This window comes from Camellia sinensis, chromosome 13 (assembly GCF_055761805.1).
Source record: "Camellia sinensis isolate YWXY chromosome 13, ASM5576180v1, whole genome shotgun sequence".
NCBI lineage: Eukaryota > Viridiplantae > Streptophyta > Magnoliopsida > Ericales > Theaceae > Camellia > Camellia sinensis.
This window is the reverse complement of record NC_138973.1, coordinates 77,872,437-77,887,296: the sequence shown is the minus strand read 5'-3', so window position 1 is coordinate 77,887,296 and position 14,860 is coordinate 77,872,437. Positions and strand designations below refer to the sequence as shown.

The following is a 14,860-nucleotide window of genomic DNA, read 5'->3' as shown; positions in this document are numbered from 1 at the left end:
GTTTAACGTCTTTCGTCTTCATGAAGCGCCGTTCAGAATGACTGATGTACAAATCTCCTACCATAACCTGCAAACAATTTAAAAATAAAAAATCAAAAGTAGCAAATTGGCACATCTAATATTTACTCTAACGGTACAGAAAATCATACTTCAACATCATTTGGCTGCTCAATGTCCACTGCTCTTATCTTTGTGACCAACTTGCTGATATTCCATTTCATAAACCTCGGAAAACCATCTCCACGATCTGCTTGTATCAAGTTGGTGTGCTCACATATCCAAAACTGTGCGACCATGGGTTAAAAACATTAGCTGTAAAAGTTTTTCAAAACAAATACAAAATTATATTGTGGGAAAAACAAAAAAAAATAGAGCACTTACAAGTAGGGCAGTAACACATCTAGTAACTTTCTCAGGCTTAGAGTAAAATCCCTTAATTGACTCCATCAAAATTGTGCAGATTGCTCCAGCCCAATCATATGCCTTCATGTTGTCTAGATCCTATACAACCTGGACGAACCCCCATCTCACGGTCTCGCCTGAAGTAGCAAAGAATAACTTCCCACACAAGTACAAACACAGTAACTTTGCTACATCCTGGTGATCTTGAGTAGTGTCCCCGAGTAATGCATCCATTAACAGTTCCTTAATGGTCTTCAAGTTTATGCGTGCTATTTTGGTACACCTTCGTTGGATGAAGTCAGTCGGGAGTCTTGGCCCATGTGACACATCTAAACTCTTCTTACCACCCTGAATTCCAAATATTAGTTGCATATCAATGCTCGTCAACTCAATGTGTTTACCACCAATCATAAAAGCTGACTTGTCTGAAACAAATGTCTGAATGATCCTTATTACAATGTCATCACATTTTTGGAATTCATGTTGGTTTAGATCGGTTTTTCGCATCGCATCTAACAGCAACCAGAACGGTGTTTTCTGAAGATGTTGCAAATGCTCGTCTTTCAGTTTTGACGCTGCCACCAGCTTTACAATTCCAGCAATGTTGGAACCGTAGCAAAATGTTGGTTGTTTGTTCAGTCGTTGTTGAGGCTCATATTTCAGCTTCTTTCCTTTTCGGGCACTGATTTGCCCTAATGCGTTCACATTCTGTGACGGAGTTTGAGACTGCTGTCTCTTACCAGTTGTAGTCCCATCACTACTGCTCACTTTCGTTTGGCAGCCTGTTTGCGGTATACGTTTAATTGTGCCTCCAAAAAAAAAATGCCACCAAAAATTCACATTTCATATACAAGGAAGATCCCACTGATAAGTATGTGAATATGTAATTTAATAACAATACGTAACATTGCATGTTAGTATGTTCATGATGTGACTAGTGTGATTGAGAAGTACTTGACGTAACTGTGACAAATTACGCGCACACATTCACGGCCATGACTGTGGCAAATTACGCTTACACATTCACGGCCATGATATCAAATGTGACTAAGAAGTACTTGACGTAACTGTGACAAATTACGCGCACACATTCGTGGTCATGACTGTGACAAATTACGTGCACACATTCACGGCCATGGTTTCAAATGTAACTGAGAAGTACTTGACGTAACTGTGACAAATTACGCGCACACATTCATGTCCATGACTGTGACAAATTACGCGCACACATTCACGGCCATGTTTTCAAATGTGACTGAGAAGTACTTGACGTAACTATGACAAAGGTGTGCGCGTAATTTGTCACATTTGTATATCTGAGTGAAAACAATCAAACGACATCATACCACAACGTGGCACTGTACACACAGTCCAACTTACATGTGCTTCTACTCACATCCGACACTAATTTCATATTGGGCCACAATCACATTCATTAACTGTACAACACACAACGACAAACCCCCAAAATAGTCTACCAAACCCAATACTATGTTCGGATCGAAAAAAAAAACAAATAAAATCAATTAATGAATGTGACTGTAGCCCCCAAAATAGTCTACCAAACCCAATACAATAACGAATCAAGCATAAATCACCCACACTGGTCAACCCGTGGAACCTCCATCGTACAACCCCAACATACATACTATTTCCAATTCAGAAACTGTAAAATCAATTATTCATCACAATTCTCACAAAACATACAAATAACAAAGCAGATTAGCACTGAAGGTCACATAAACCTTAGTTTTGGGTTGTTAATAAAAATCAAATAAATTAACATTGCGAAACAGGGGCAAATCCACACTTACGTTTCGGAGTCATCATTCCTCCTTCTCACCGTAAACGGTAACCGTTATCACCTTTCCGTCGAACATCTTCGTCGAATCGCACCCCTTCTCCTGTTCGTGGTGAGTTTCGAAATGTTAACAACTGAATCAGCCTATTTTGGGGGTTTCGAAATGGTTTTTGAATTTCCAAATTAATGTATATGGATATGATATTAACATCTACTGTTAAGGGTAAATGTGTCGAGTAAATTCCCATAGGACTTATGAAAATATAAGTTTTTACTTAGGACTTAACCTACCATAAGTGTCTGAAAATGACTTATAAATAAGTTTCCATAATATTAATACATAATATATAAATTATAGTATGTAGTGTGCATATTAAATCCCACAACAGCGATATCAAATAAATTCTTTAAATTAACATAAATCAACATATACATAAATACTATATTATATATACTATATAATTATTTAATTTGATTTTGTTTACTTATCATCACTGTGAGTGCAAAATTCCCTGATCAATGCCATATTCTTGAAATGAATTTCGATATCATTTCCTCACTTCGTTGCAAAGCTTGACATCCCTTTGTCAACCTGATTACAAATTATACCGACGAACATATAATTCTATTACGTAGTGTGTAGCGATATCAACTACACTAATTAAAATTAACATACATCATTGTATACATAAATAATAAAGGAAAAAGCTTGAAATTCTTAAAATATGATCCCTAAATTTATTCACAATAATTTGAATTACTCCATATTAATTTTTGATTGGTTTAAAAAGCAATCAACGTAAGAACTAAAAATTATTTTTTAAAAGATGCCTAGCATTTCTCAATAAAACTTGATAATACACATATAAATTGAAATGTACATAAATAAAATATAAGTCACATATATTACTATGTATTATGAGTTTGAATAGTTGACCTATAGGTGAACATCAAAAAGGAGCATGGGTACTGCACCATGAAAGCTAATATGTGCTCCACCATGAAAATGCTCCATCTACTCTTCTGCTCTTCATAAGATGGGTAGACGACTATGCTTTTGGACGGCTAGGATTTTTTAGGTCAGAGAGCACAGATTGGAGAGCAAATATAACGTGAATATTTTATTTTTAAAAGGCATAAATCATGCATTTTGAAATTCACAAATCAAGGAATAATTCTCTTTTAAATAATTAATTAAATAGATTGGCCAATAAACTTTTTTGTAATCTATTTGATAAATTAAAAAATCAACAATTTTAGGATGGAACTTTGAAACTCTCATAGACCTCCTTATTAGAAACTCCATTTGTTTAATATATATTAGCATATTACCCATGCTATGCACGAGTATAAATAAATAATCAAAATTTATTTTTTTTAATTAAATAATAATATAAAATTTATCTAAAATATGTAGTAAAAATGATTTATAATCAACTAAATACATGTCATAATTTAATTAATAAAAATTAAATAATAAATTACAAAAGTTATATTTATCATAAAATATAAATACATTTCGTTTTATAAGTTTTGTAATTTTAGTTTACCATATGATAATAGTAAATTACATTTGTTAATATACTAATGTTTTAGTATTTTCATTATTAAAAATATTAAAATTAAAAAAAATAGTTGAGAGTTTGAACCTTAAAAAAACCTTATTGAATTGTAATTATATATGATATAGATATAGAAGATTTAGAATTGAAAAATATAAATATAAATTACTCAATCATAATATATGTAAATCTCTCTCTCTCTCTCTCTCTCTCTCTCTCTCTCTCTCTCTCTATATATATATATATATATATATATAAATGTTTAGTGTGTGTGAAAATAATAAGTTTTTATATGTTCGCTAAGTACTAAGGGCCATGGTGAGAAAGAAAAATATGTTGCGAAATTTTAATTATATAAATCATTTTATGCTTTATGGTGAATAATTTAAAATATTTTAATAGAAATATTTTACGACGAAATATTTTTTGAGTATGTGAATTATTTAATTATTATTTTTTACTTGGAAAACTCCTTGAGTGTATGATTTATTAATTATTATTTTTTAATTGAAAAACTCTTTATTTGTTTGATTGTAAGGAAAGAATGATTTTAGAAATAAAAAAATTAAAAAAGTAAGCGTTTGTGTGCGTGATTTATTCGATCAAAAAAAAAAAGTATGTGATTTATTAATTATTTTTTAAAATTAAAAAATTAAGAAATTTAAATTGAGCACTTAGGATTTTCATATTTTTTCTCACTAAAAATCTCATTTTTCTTATATAATAAATAGATATATATATTTTTTGATAAGTGAGTGTTTGGGCCAATGAAAATAATGACCTAGCAAACTTCTAGTGGTCCTAAGATTTAAAATGTTTGGCGAATTCTTTGTGAAATTTGGGTTGAGTTTTGAAAGATTGTTTTCTTTTTTGCTTTTTTTTTTTTAAATAACTTAAAACCTACTTCGATAAAAACAAATAAACATCAAAAATCTATTTTTAATGTTATTTAAAAAGATTCTGCTCTAAAAAGATAGAATTATACGAAAATAATAATTTTTATTTTTTATTTTTATAACTAAACTAGTTTTTTTTTTCTAAAAAAATTAATAAACATTTTGAAAACTTAACAAAACAATGCCCGAAAAGTTATTCTTGAAATTTTTTTGATTTCTTATAAAAATGAAAATGACATGAAAAATGGTGCAATTTGCCACACGTGATTTATTTGAATTGTACTTCAGTCCTTTTGATTTTGTACGTGATTCTTTTTTCTGTTAAAAAATTTAACAATAAGTGTGGGAGAGACCATAGTGAAATTTTGCTCAAGCTGGAGGACCAGCGGTGTCATTTAACCTATGAAAAAAGTGAGTACTTTGGAATTTTTCATTATTTTATTTCTGAAAACACACATAAACCAGACAAAGAGTAATTTACACTTGGAAATATTTTAAAAAGAAAATAGTTTTCCCCTTTTATGTTTGGTGACTTTTTCACTTTAGAAATATTTAAAAAAGAAAATAGTTCTCATGCATTAAGGATTTTAATATGTTTGGCTTACTTCAGATTGTCTTTTCCTGTCATGTTTAACATGTTTGTTACTACCTGATTGTTTGCTTGATGTTATGGCTTTTCTCTAAAGTGAACTATGTTGGTTTAATATCTGCACTTGCTCTGAGAAGTTGAAGAAATATGTGCTGGGTTAAAATCCTACACAAATAAACCCACAAACTCTTTTGAATCAAATCCATGCCTTGGCCACAATATTGAATCACATAATTATCATACAAGTATCAACAATGAATTTGATAAAATAACTATTGAAAAGATGTTTTTGTTATAGCTCGTTTTGATTGCCAAAAAAAAAAAAATTGTTGAAAGTACAGCTCCAATATACACTACAACAATTTACACATTTGGCGACCACTTTTGCCGACCAAAAAAATTTTAGTCGCAAAAAAATGACATTTGGCGACCAAATATTAATTAGTCGCGAATGATCATTATTTTTGGCGACCAAATATTATTGGTCGCAGAAGGTTAAATTTTGGCGACCAAAAAATATGTTGGTCGCAGAAAGCGGTATACTTTTGCCGACCAACTACAATTTGGTCGCGGAAGGTCACATATTTTTTGGCGACCAAAAATTTGGCCGCAAAAAACTTATTTTCAGCAACCAAAAAAAATTAGTCGCCAAATTAATACTTTTAGCGACTAATATTTTAGTCGCCGTTAATTGAGATTTGGCGACTAAAAAAATTTGTCGGCGATAGAACCTGTTTTTGCGACTAATTTGATTTTTGGTCGCCAAAAATTTGGGGGGAAATTTGAAACGTGGGCGGGAATTGAATTTCAGAAAAAAAAAAATAAAGCCTTGTCTCTATCTAAAAAAAGCCCTAATCTATGTCTCTCTATTGGCTCGCCCCTCCCTTTTTCTGTGTTCTCTATCTTAATCGGTGATATGTAATAAGTTTCTCCTAATATTGGATCCCTAGTAATCAATTTCCTTTGTTGAGAAAGAACCCAGATTGGATGTCTCTCTTTCCTTTCTCTCCATCGGCATCAATTTTCTTCCTATGAATGAAGATCAATCGAAAACGACAACATCGATCGCCTCCTTCTCATCCATTCCGATCTCTCCTCTCTCATTCACCAGGTAACTAATTCGTACTTCTAGAGAGAAATGAGATAGCAATTTCATATTTGATCGAACAATGGTTTGCGGTTTTTCTGAAAATTTTATTGCGGTTTTTCTGAAAATTTGCTACACTTATCAGTGATTTGTGGCGAAATCCCAACTTCTTTGCTCTTTATTCTCTCATTGTTGCTTACTGTGTCTTTTCTTGATTTCAAATTGCATCAATCTCCCAATTTTAGGATTCATAGATATCTCTTTTAGTCCGTATGAGAAATTTATTTTATCTGATTCAATAATCGTCAGTCGTCGAAGTTCTTTGTTTTGATATCTCGCAATCGATGGCTTTATTAGAATGTATAAAGCATTTGATTCAGTGTTGGTTGAGTGAAGCATGTGAACCATGATAGTTTTGTCTTGTCATGATCAAAAGCTTCTGTTTTCTGCCAATTTTCGCACTGCTCGTTTTGTTTTTTTCCCCCTTTTTTTATTACTTTTTTGTTTGATGATGAGCATTTTACATTTGAACCCCATTTTCTCTTATATTTTCTGCTTTATTTTGTTTCTGAACTAAATACTGAAAAATCTCACCTATCTAATCTCAGGTATGTCGTTCACTTCAATGTAATTGTAATTTAAAGCTTCAATTTGTTGCTCTCTCTCTGTCTCTATTTGTACCCATTTGGCATTGTCGGTTGCGTCCAAGTCACAGCAACCTCTTGATTTACCTTTAGTTTAAGGGGAAGTTGAATGGCCCTTGCTTATAGATTAGTATGACCCAACTAACATGCTGAACGCTTATCATACGCTTATTATTATAAGAGGGTAATATGTCAGCATTCTTGGTGTTTAGCTCCCTGACATCATAAGAACATTTTTTTTTGAATGCCTTCTAGCATTCTCTTGTATGGAACCCAGTTTTCTTCTTCTTTCTGCTCCTTTATTCATAAGCAAAGAACTTGCATGATATCAACTAAATCAAATTATACAAATTGACTGGAAAGTTTTAGATATGTTGAGATTTAATAACTGTTCTTTCTTGATGGTAACTGAGGTTTATTTATTATTTACTTTATCATTAGGACTATACTAACCTTGGAAAGGAATTGAAATATGATAGTGTCTGACAGCTGCTAATCCTACTGTTGATAACTTCATTAGGAGTCCCACTCTTTCATTCTAAGTTGCATTCTCTTTTTATTATTATTATTTTTTTCTTTTCGCAGATATGTGACAGGTTTATTAACCGTAGGATGGCGCAGAAGTTCTATGACAAAGCTCTAACGATTGGCCTAAAAGGTTATGCTCAATTGTATATCTACATCACCCTATCATCAAGTCCTATTTTTTTATTTTTTTATAATTACCATAAAAAAAGGGAGGGGTGACCATTGGTTCAATGGTAAAAAACCTGGGCCTAATAACCTTGAGGTTGTGGGTTCAAGTCTCCGGGCAACCGCTTTGTACATTATGCCAAAGGTTAGGCGTGTACCCAATCTTTCCCCTCCCAAACACATTAATGTGTACTAATTGGGCGTTGTTTTTTTACCAAAAAAAAGGTGGTCTTATCACATTGAATTTCCGTATTTGTGTGTGTTTCTCAATGCAGTTATCTTATGTATTGCTTCTCTGTATCTCTCTTTCTCTTTTTTTGTATTATCACCTCTTAAGATTTTAGACTGTGTTTCTTATGTTACCAAATCTGAATTTCATTGTAGGCACCAGACCGTCATATCCCGTGTTACAGATTGGGAAGGCATTGAAAAGGTCATATGTGTTCTCTTCTTAATCTGTTTCTATAGCTTCGTCTCGTCTCATTAAGCAAACAGTAATTCTACAAATAAAATTAAAGAAGCAAAAATCTTAAGGTTACAAAGTTGTTATCGGGCCTTTACTGAGGATAGCGTAGTTATCTCGTGAATAAATATGAATTAGTGTTGGTATGGAGTCTCCATTAGGATGAATGCAGGTATGGAGTCTACTGATTTTCTTGTTTTAAATTATAGATTATCTTGAAATCCTTTGTTTTACTGTTTCAAATTCTAATAATTGGGAAGTTCACCTAAAATATTAAAGTAAAATTCAAATAATCTATTTTAATTTCAAGAGAATTATGCAATGTTTCATAGTACATGATCTTAGTGAAGTTGCACAAAACTCCCATGTTTTAGCTGTCTGGCCCAAATGGTCAGAATTGAAAATCTTCATGCCTTTGGTATCATCTACACAAATGCATCCACATGGATTTTGGGTATTTCCTTGTTGGCCGCTTCACTAATTTTTGAAAGTAAATAACCCTCAAATTAGAATTGATGGGTCCACAGAACATTGCAAGAAGCTGTTGTATGTCTCCATAAAAAGAGGACTTGACAGACCTCCAACTCAGCCTCTTGACTGAAGTTAGATTGTCTGTATCAGATAGTTGGGCATCGATGGTCCTCATCACTTTTTGGCCATATTACTTTCAAAGTGTAAAACTATTCTTTTCTTTTCTTATTATATATATATATATATATAATGCTTAATAAAAAGATGAATTAAGACAAGAAAAAGAAAAAAGAAGCAGCAGGAGCAGCAGGAAAAAAGTAACCCTGAAACTGAGGTTTTTTGTTTACATCATAACCATATAGTAGGAGTAATTACATAACCTTCATTTGTGTTGAATTCTTTTGGGTTCCTTTGAGAGATGCGTCAATTGCTTTGTTTGGTCCAGTGACAAAGCATAGCAAAGGCAGAACATTACAGCTTGTCTAACAAAGGGACGGTCCTTAAGATATGCAACAAGTGGCTCAACTTAAAAATTTATGGTTTGAGCTTATTGTAGATAAGTCCCTCTTCTTCTTCTTCCTTTTTTATTTTTTATTTTTATCCAACATAAGAGATGAAAATAAAAAGTACAAAAAGGAGGGGTTTATTGTAGATTGATTCAATAATTTTGGGTGACATTATCTTTATTACTTCTGAATCAATCCAGACACGGATTTTTTTCCCCCCCCCCCTTTTTTTAAAGTCTAGTTAGGAGTATAAATAACCTATGCATGTGTATAGACAAATATTCCTTTTGAAGAGATGGATTTCAAGCAGCAGGCTTTCCTGTACAAAAGTGCGAAGTGAATGATGAATCACAAAATATCATCCATGGCAGCTCTAATTTTCCCTTAATCATCCTTTTAAAATCATGGATACCCTTTGGATTGAAGATCTTCACCTCGTTAAAGTTGGTGATCTGAAGTTGGTCAAGATTCCTAGATTCTTGCCATCTTTTTTTTTTTTTCTTCCTTTTTCTCTCTTACCAGAAAAATAGCAAACTTACTATTGCCAGTTACAGCTTACATGCAAGAATAGCCCTCAATATTTTCACCAAAACCCTGTTCTATAACCAGAAAAATAAAATAGTTTCAAATATCTATATTTCTCATAGAAGCAATGCCTTTTTTCATGTCTAGTGATTTTTGTTCAGAAATGCCTTGATTAGAAATGCCTTCATTTCTCATAGAAGCAATGCCTTGATTAGAAATGGATATATTCATGAAATGGTAACCAATTGAAGATAAGTGAAGTGAGAACATACTAAGATGGATTGATCATGTTCAACGAAGACCTATAAATGCAACAATAAAGAAGAGTAATATGGTTACGGTAAATGAAAATGGTAAAGGGAGGGAAAAAGTGAAAAAAGATGAATTAGGTGGAAGAAGAGAGGATTGAGGAGATCAGTGTTAGGTTGGTGGGCAAAACTGGTGGTGGGGATGGATCTGCTTCTGCCCAGTGGGTTGATGGATGTTATTAGGTGGAAAACATGACTATCAACAATCAAGGAGAATCAAGCAATTTTTATTGTTTCTAATGCAATTTTTTTCCCTCCTTCTTGCTTCCCTTTCTTTTTCCTAATAAGTAAACATATGCCAAAAAGGCACATTAAAAGCAAGTGCAATCCATGTATAGAGGGTGTACATCAAAAGAGAAGCTAGATATTTTTGTATGAAACAACAATAACATAAATTGTCTACAAATCCCATAAATGGTTCAAGGAAGAATTAATCTTGTTAAGAACAAGCTTCTCCATGCTACCAATGGACTTTCAATTCCCTTTTCCCCAAATGCCCAGATAAGGAGGACCTGCATTGGTTCTAGTATACTGAGGATGTTGACCTTCAAGCATATTTGTTTATCTTAAGCTTGAAAAAAAAGATAGAGGTGTTTTCTTTTTGGGAATCATGTAACATATTTCAGAAAAAGGAAAAGAAAAACCTGTTTGAAAAGCATGCTTTTGAAGCCATATGGTCCTGTTGTCAGTTTTGGCTACCAAACTATTGCTTTGACAGGGCTCATAATAGGTGAGGTTAAGCTTATTCAAGTTGCTGTTAGCTTAATTGTTGTTGCTAACTCTTGTGCAGGAATGCAGTTTTCATCATAGTCTGAACTATAAGTGGAAAATGGCTGGTGCAAAAGATAGGCAAAGTGTTATGGATTGGAAAAAGCAAAAAATAGTTACTCCTATATGGAGACCGGTCTGTACAAAATCTAGTTCCTCTGAAGGTGAGGTTTCTAGTATAGCAACTGCTTAACTAATTCTTTGTTATCCTATGAGCCACTACATGTATTTCTTTTATATTCAGTTGTCAAATTGCTTATTCTCTTTTCATTTTACATTGATTTATTTTTTAAAGTAAAGGTGAAGAATGAACTTGTCCTCGCTCCCTCGCTGGCCACTACTACTATTGTGTTCCAAAGAAAGATCTTATATTCTTTTTCTTTTTTTAGTAATAATAATAATAAAAAAATGGAGCAATGACATGACTTTTCTGTATCTTCTTAATCAAATAATGGAAGTGAAAATCTTAATCAAATAACTGAAGTTTTTCACTTCCATTATTCCCATTGCTGATCAATTTAAGGACAATAAACAGATCATGTAGAAAGTATGCAAAACCTTGGATGTTCTGTTGTTTAACTTGTATCTAGGCGGCTCATGGGTTAGTTGATGTGAATTTGCAAAATGTTTATTGAAGGAACTGTAGGTTGAGTTTGAAGATTTGCATGACGTGGGTAAATGTGGAAAGCAAGAAGATGGAATTAAAGTCCTTCCACTCCTATGAAGGTTTTCACCCCTATTCCCTTTAAAGCTGCTCTTACGAGAATTCCTTTACTACACTCAACTTGAAAACATGGAAAGGGAGTCACAAGCCTCCTTCCTTTAATCCATTAAATGCTTGTCTCCTTGGCTTCAGATTTCTAGAGAAGATTGGCAGAAACTTACCCGGTGTTCACTATATTCGGGATGTTGCTGATGCTGATTCACTGATATTATCACTGGTAATTTTCGTTTGTTACACTTATCATTTATCTATTTATCATATTTTGGTTGTCAACTTAATTCTACTTTCTTCAGGTTAATAATATGGTGATGAAGCTAATGTTTCTGTTGTAAAACTCTACATACACAAGCTTGTTAAATTGTATTTAATGATAACCGAATGGCAAATGCTATGAGTTGCTTTTGAAAATAGCTAGATTTTTATTTTTTATTTTTTTAAATTAGGATCTGTAGAGGGGATTTTGTCACACACTGGTTTTCATTTTATAAGAGAAAGCACAGAAGGTGGTTGTTATTGTTGGTGGTTACATTGGCATGGAGATTGCTGCCGCAGCTGTTGGTTGGGAACTTGATACAACAGTATGTCTGTGTTTCATTCTGGTTTTGCTATGTTAAGGTTTGAGATGGTAATTTTTCATTGATCTAGTATCTGTTAAACTGACTGAGGTATTTGGAGTTTTTGTCAATTCATACCCTTTTAAATCTATAACTAGTAAGATTTTATTGTTCCGAGTGGATGCAATGAACACTTAAAATTTGTGATTTTCAATGTCTACCTTTTTTTTCTTTTTTCTTTTTTGGTTGTATTAGATGGCCCTTCTATTCTGTATTTTAGGTGATCAGCATTAACATTCTTGTTTAATAATAGCTTTTTTCACATGTTTTCTAACTTTTTGATGGTGCACACACCATATCTCTGACTTTGTAATTTTATAAAGACTCTTATTTTCATTAAACCAGTTACACCCTATCTCATTTATCCTTTTTGAACAGAGCCTTGTCCCAACTGTTTAGAATTGGCTATCTGACTGTACATTTCTAGGCCCACATGTCTAGCTATTAAGTAGTTTCAGTTGAGTTTGGCTTTGTTTTAGAGTTTTTAACTGATTTGAGTATATATAGATGGCAGGAATTTCTGTTATGGGTCGAAATTATTATGGTGTGTTCCCAATGTTTCCTTATTTTGCTGTGGGTCGAAAATAAGTAGTGAAATTTAAGTAATTTCTGTTGTGGGTCGAAAATATAAGTAATTGTGAGCATTCTTCTCATCCATTGTTTCCTTATTTTGCTGAAATTTTGTTACTTCAAGTAGTGAAAATTTTCACCACTAAAATGTTTTTGTAGCAACTATTTTTGCGTATGGGCAGACAAGCAGTGGAAAGACATACACAATGTCTGGCATTACTGAACATGTTGTAGCTAATTTATTTGACTACATACATATGGTACTTTAAAAATGCCATTCTTTTCCCAATATTGTTTTCTGAAATCAATTACACTTGTACGAATTCCTACTCAATGTTGCTGTATGTTTTTCAACATCTAGCATAATGATAGAGAATTTGTATTGAAATTCTCTGCAATTGAGATTTACAATGAAGCTATCAAAGACCTCCTAAGCCCAGATAGTGGCCCACTTAGGCTACTTGATGATCCAGAGGTGAATATTGTACTTGATGTGAATACAAATGACATTAATCTGAATTTTCAGAAACATCTTTAGCTGGTCTCTTCTCTCTTCTGCAGAGAGGAGCCATTGTCGAGAAACTTACAGAGGAGATTTTGAGGGACTGGGACCATCTAAAGGAGCTCCTCTCTTTTTGTGAAGGTAAGTGTCGTCAATTGGTCATAGTAGTCCTGTTTTCTTGGATGATATTGTAAGTCTATTCAGTGCATTGCGTTCGTGCAGCTCAAAGACAAATAGGGGAGACCTCTCTGAATGAAACGAGTTCCAGATCTCATCAAATTCTCCGACTGGTATGAAACGAGTTCCCCATTTTTGTCACTGAAGCTGTTATTTATTATATGACTTTAGGATCCGTCATACTAATTTTCCCTTTCATTTGTAGGTTCAATTGCAGCATAAGATAAAACAAGAGGCAGAGCAATTTCGACAATGGAAGGCCTCTCATGAGAAGGAATTACTTCAGGTACTTGACGTTTCCCAGTTATCCATGTAACCTGGGATTCTTCATTTTTAAAAAGCAAACATGTTTCACTTATAAAAGTTTTAACTTATGCATGCTTCGGATTTAATTAATCAAAAAGGAAAAAAAAAAGAAAAAGAAAGAGGCAAACAAGTTGAACATGTTATTTATGGTATGCACGGATATCATTGAATGTATTGTTGATGACGTTTTTCTCAAGCAGCTAAGGAAGGAAGGCAGAAGAAATCAATATGAGCAACATAAACTACAAGCTTTAAACCAGCTTTATTTCTTCGTTATATTCATTTTTTTTTTAATCTGGAGATGCTTGATAATGTTTCTTATAGTATTCATATAGATTATCTTGCCAGGTTTTGTAATGTCATGTAAGATGAGTGATTTTGGAATTGGTTGTTTTGTTTGGTTAATGCTAAAAAGTCTGCCACTTGACGCCATATCTATATTTCGAGGGTCCTATATATGGGCTCATGCTGATGACGCATTGATTTTTCTCTATTTAATTATGCATTTTTCTTTCCTACAAGTATGACATAATTCTCTCTATTGCAGCTAAAACTACCCTATCAAATTGTGGCTATTATTTCCGGTGCTTTGAATGATGCAGCTGCAAAGAAGTATGATTTGGAAGGATGGTTTCCTGCATCCAGCACTTACAGAGAACTTGTTTCCTGTTCAAACTGCACTGACTATCAGTCCAGGAGATTAGAGATTCGATATGGGTAGAAAAAGGGTAGACTAGGACTTATATTTTTGGATACACTAGTAGTTATATTTTTTGATGGGTGTGTATAGAAAATATTTAGTAGACTACTAGTTATATTTTTCGGTTGATGTACATGGATAAAAATTTTAAACATAATAACAATTATTTGTTATGTCTTAAATTTTTATGTTAGATGAAATATGTAGTTTGGAATTATTTGTGGATGAAAACTTATAATAGTTGCTGATTTTAATTAAACAGGTTCAGAAATGGTTGATCTATGTATTTTGTTGAATGTTCATGATTCAATTTATTTGTTGGTTTGAATGATTTTTGCAAATTACAGATTATATTGAATAAATTGGATGGATTATTATAAATTACAGGTTTATTTTGTTAGATGTTGGCGACCAAATGTGACAATTGGCGACCAAATTAATTTTGGTCGCAGAATGTCACAATTGGCGACCAAAATTTTTAGTCGCGGAATGTGACAATTGGCGACCAAACTAATTTTGGTCGTGAAATGTCACAATTGGCGACCAAATTTT

The 14,860-nt window shown here is 32.9% G+C and overlaps 1 protein-coding gene across 1 annotated transcript; it reads left to right on the top strand.

Annotated features, from left to right (window-relative positions):
• The first annotated feature begins 10,604 nt into the window (after nucleotides 1-10,604).
• On the top strand, nucleotides 10,605-14,591 carry LOC114323505 (uncharacterized). Its single transcript, XM_082900649.1, has 8 exons — nucleotides 10,605-10,682; nucleotides 10,738-10,884; nucleotides 11,353-11,357; nucleotides 11,572-11,656; nucleotides 13,185-13,266; nucleotides 13,348-13,415; nucleotides 13,508-13,588; nucleotides 14,156-14,591. Exons 1-8 carry the CDS (start codon nucleotides 10,605-10,607, stop codon nucleotides 14,327-14,329), a joined length of 720 nt encoding a protein of 239 aa, XP_082756775.1. The 3' UTR covers nucleotides 14,330-14,591.
• Nucleotides 14,592-14,860: the final 269 nt, after the last annotated feature.

Bases quoted from the DNA above. Each gene is read 5' to 3' on its own strand.
- LOC114323505 (XM_082900649.1), top strand. From the start codon at position 10,605: ATGCTTTTGAAGCCATATGGTCCTGTTGTCAGTTTTGGCTACCAAACT. The intron at 11,657-13,184 runs GTAATTTTCGTT...TCTCTTCTGCAG, and splicing joins ATTCACTGATATTATCACTG to AGAGGAGCCATTGTCGAGAA. The intron at 13,267-13,347 runs GTAAGTGTCGTC...GCGTTCGTGCAG, and splicing joins GCTCCTCTCTTTTTGTGAAG to CTCAAAGACAAATAGGGGAG.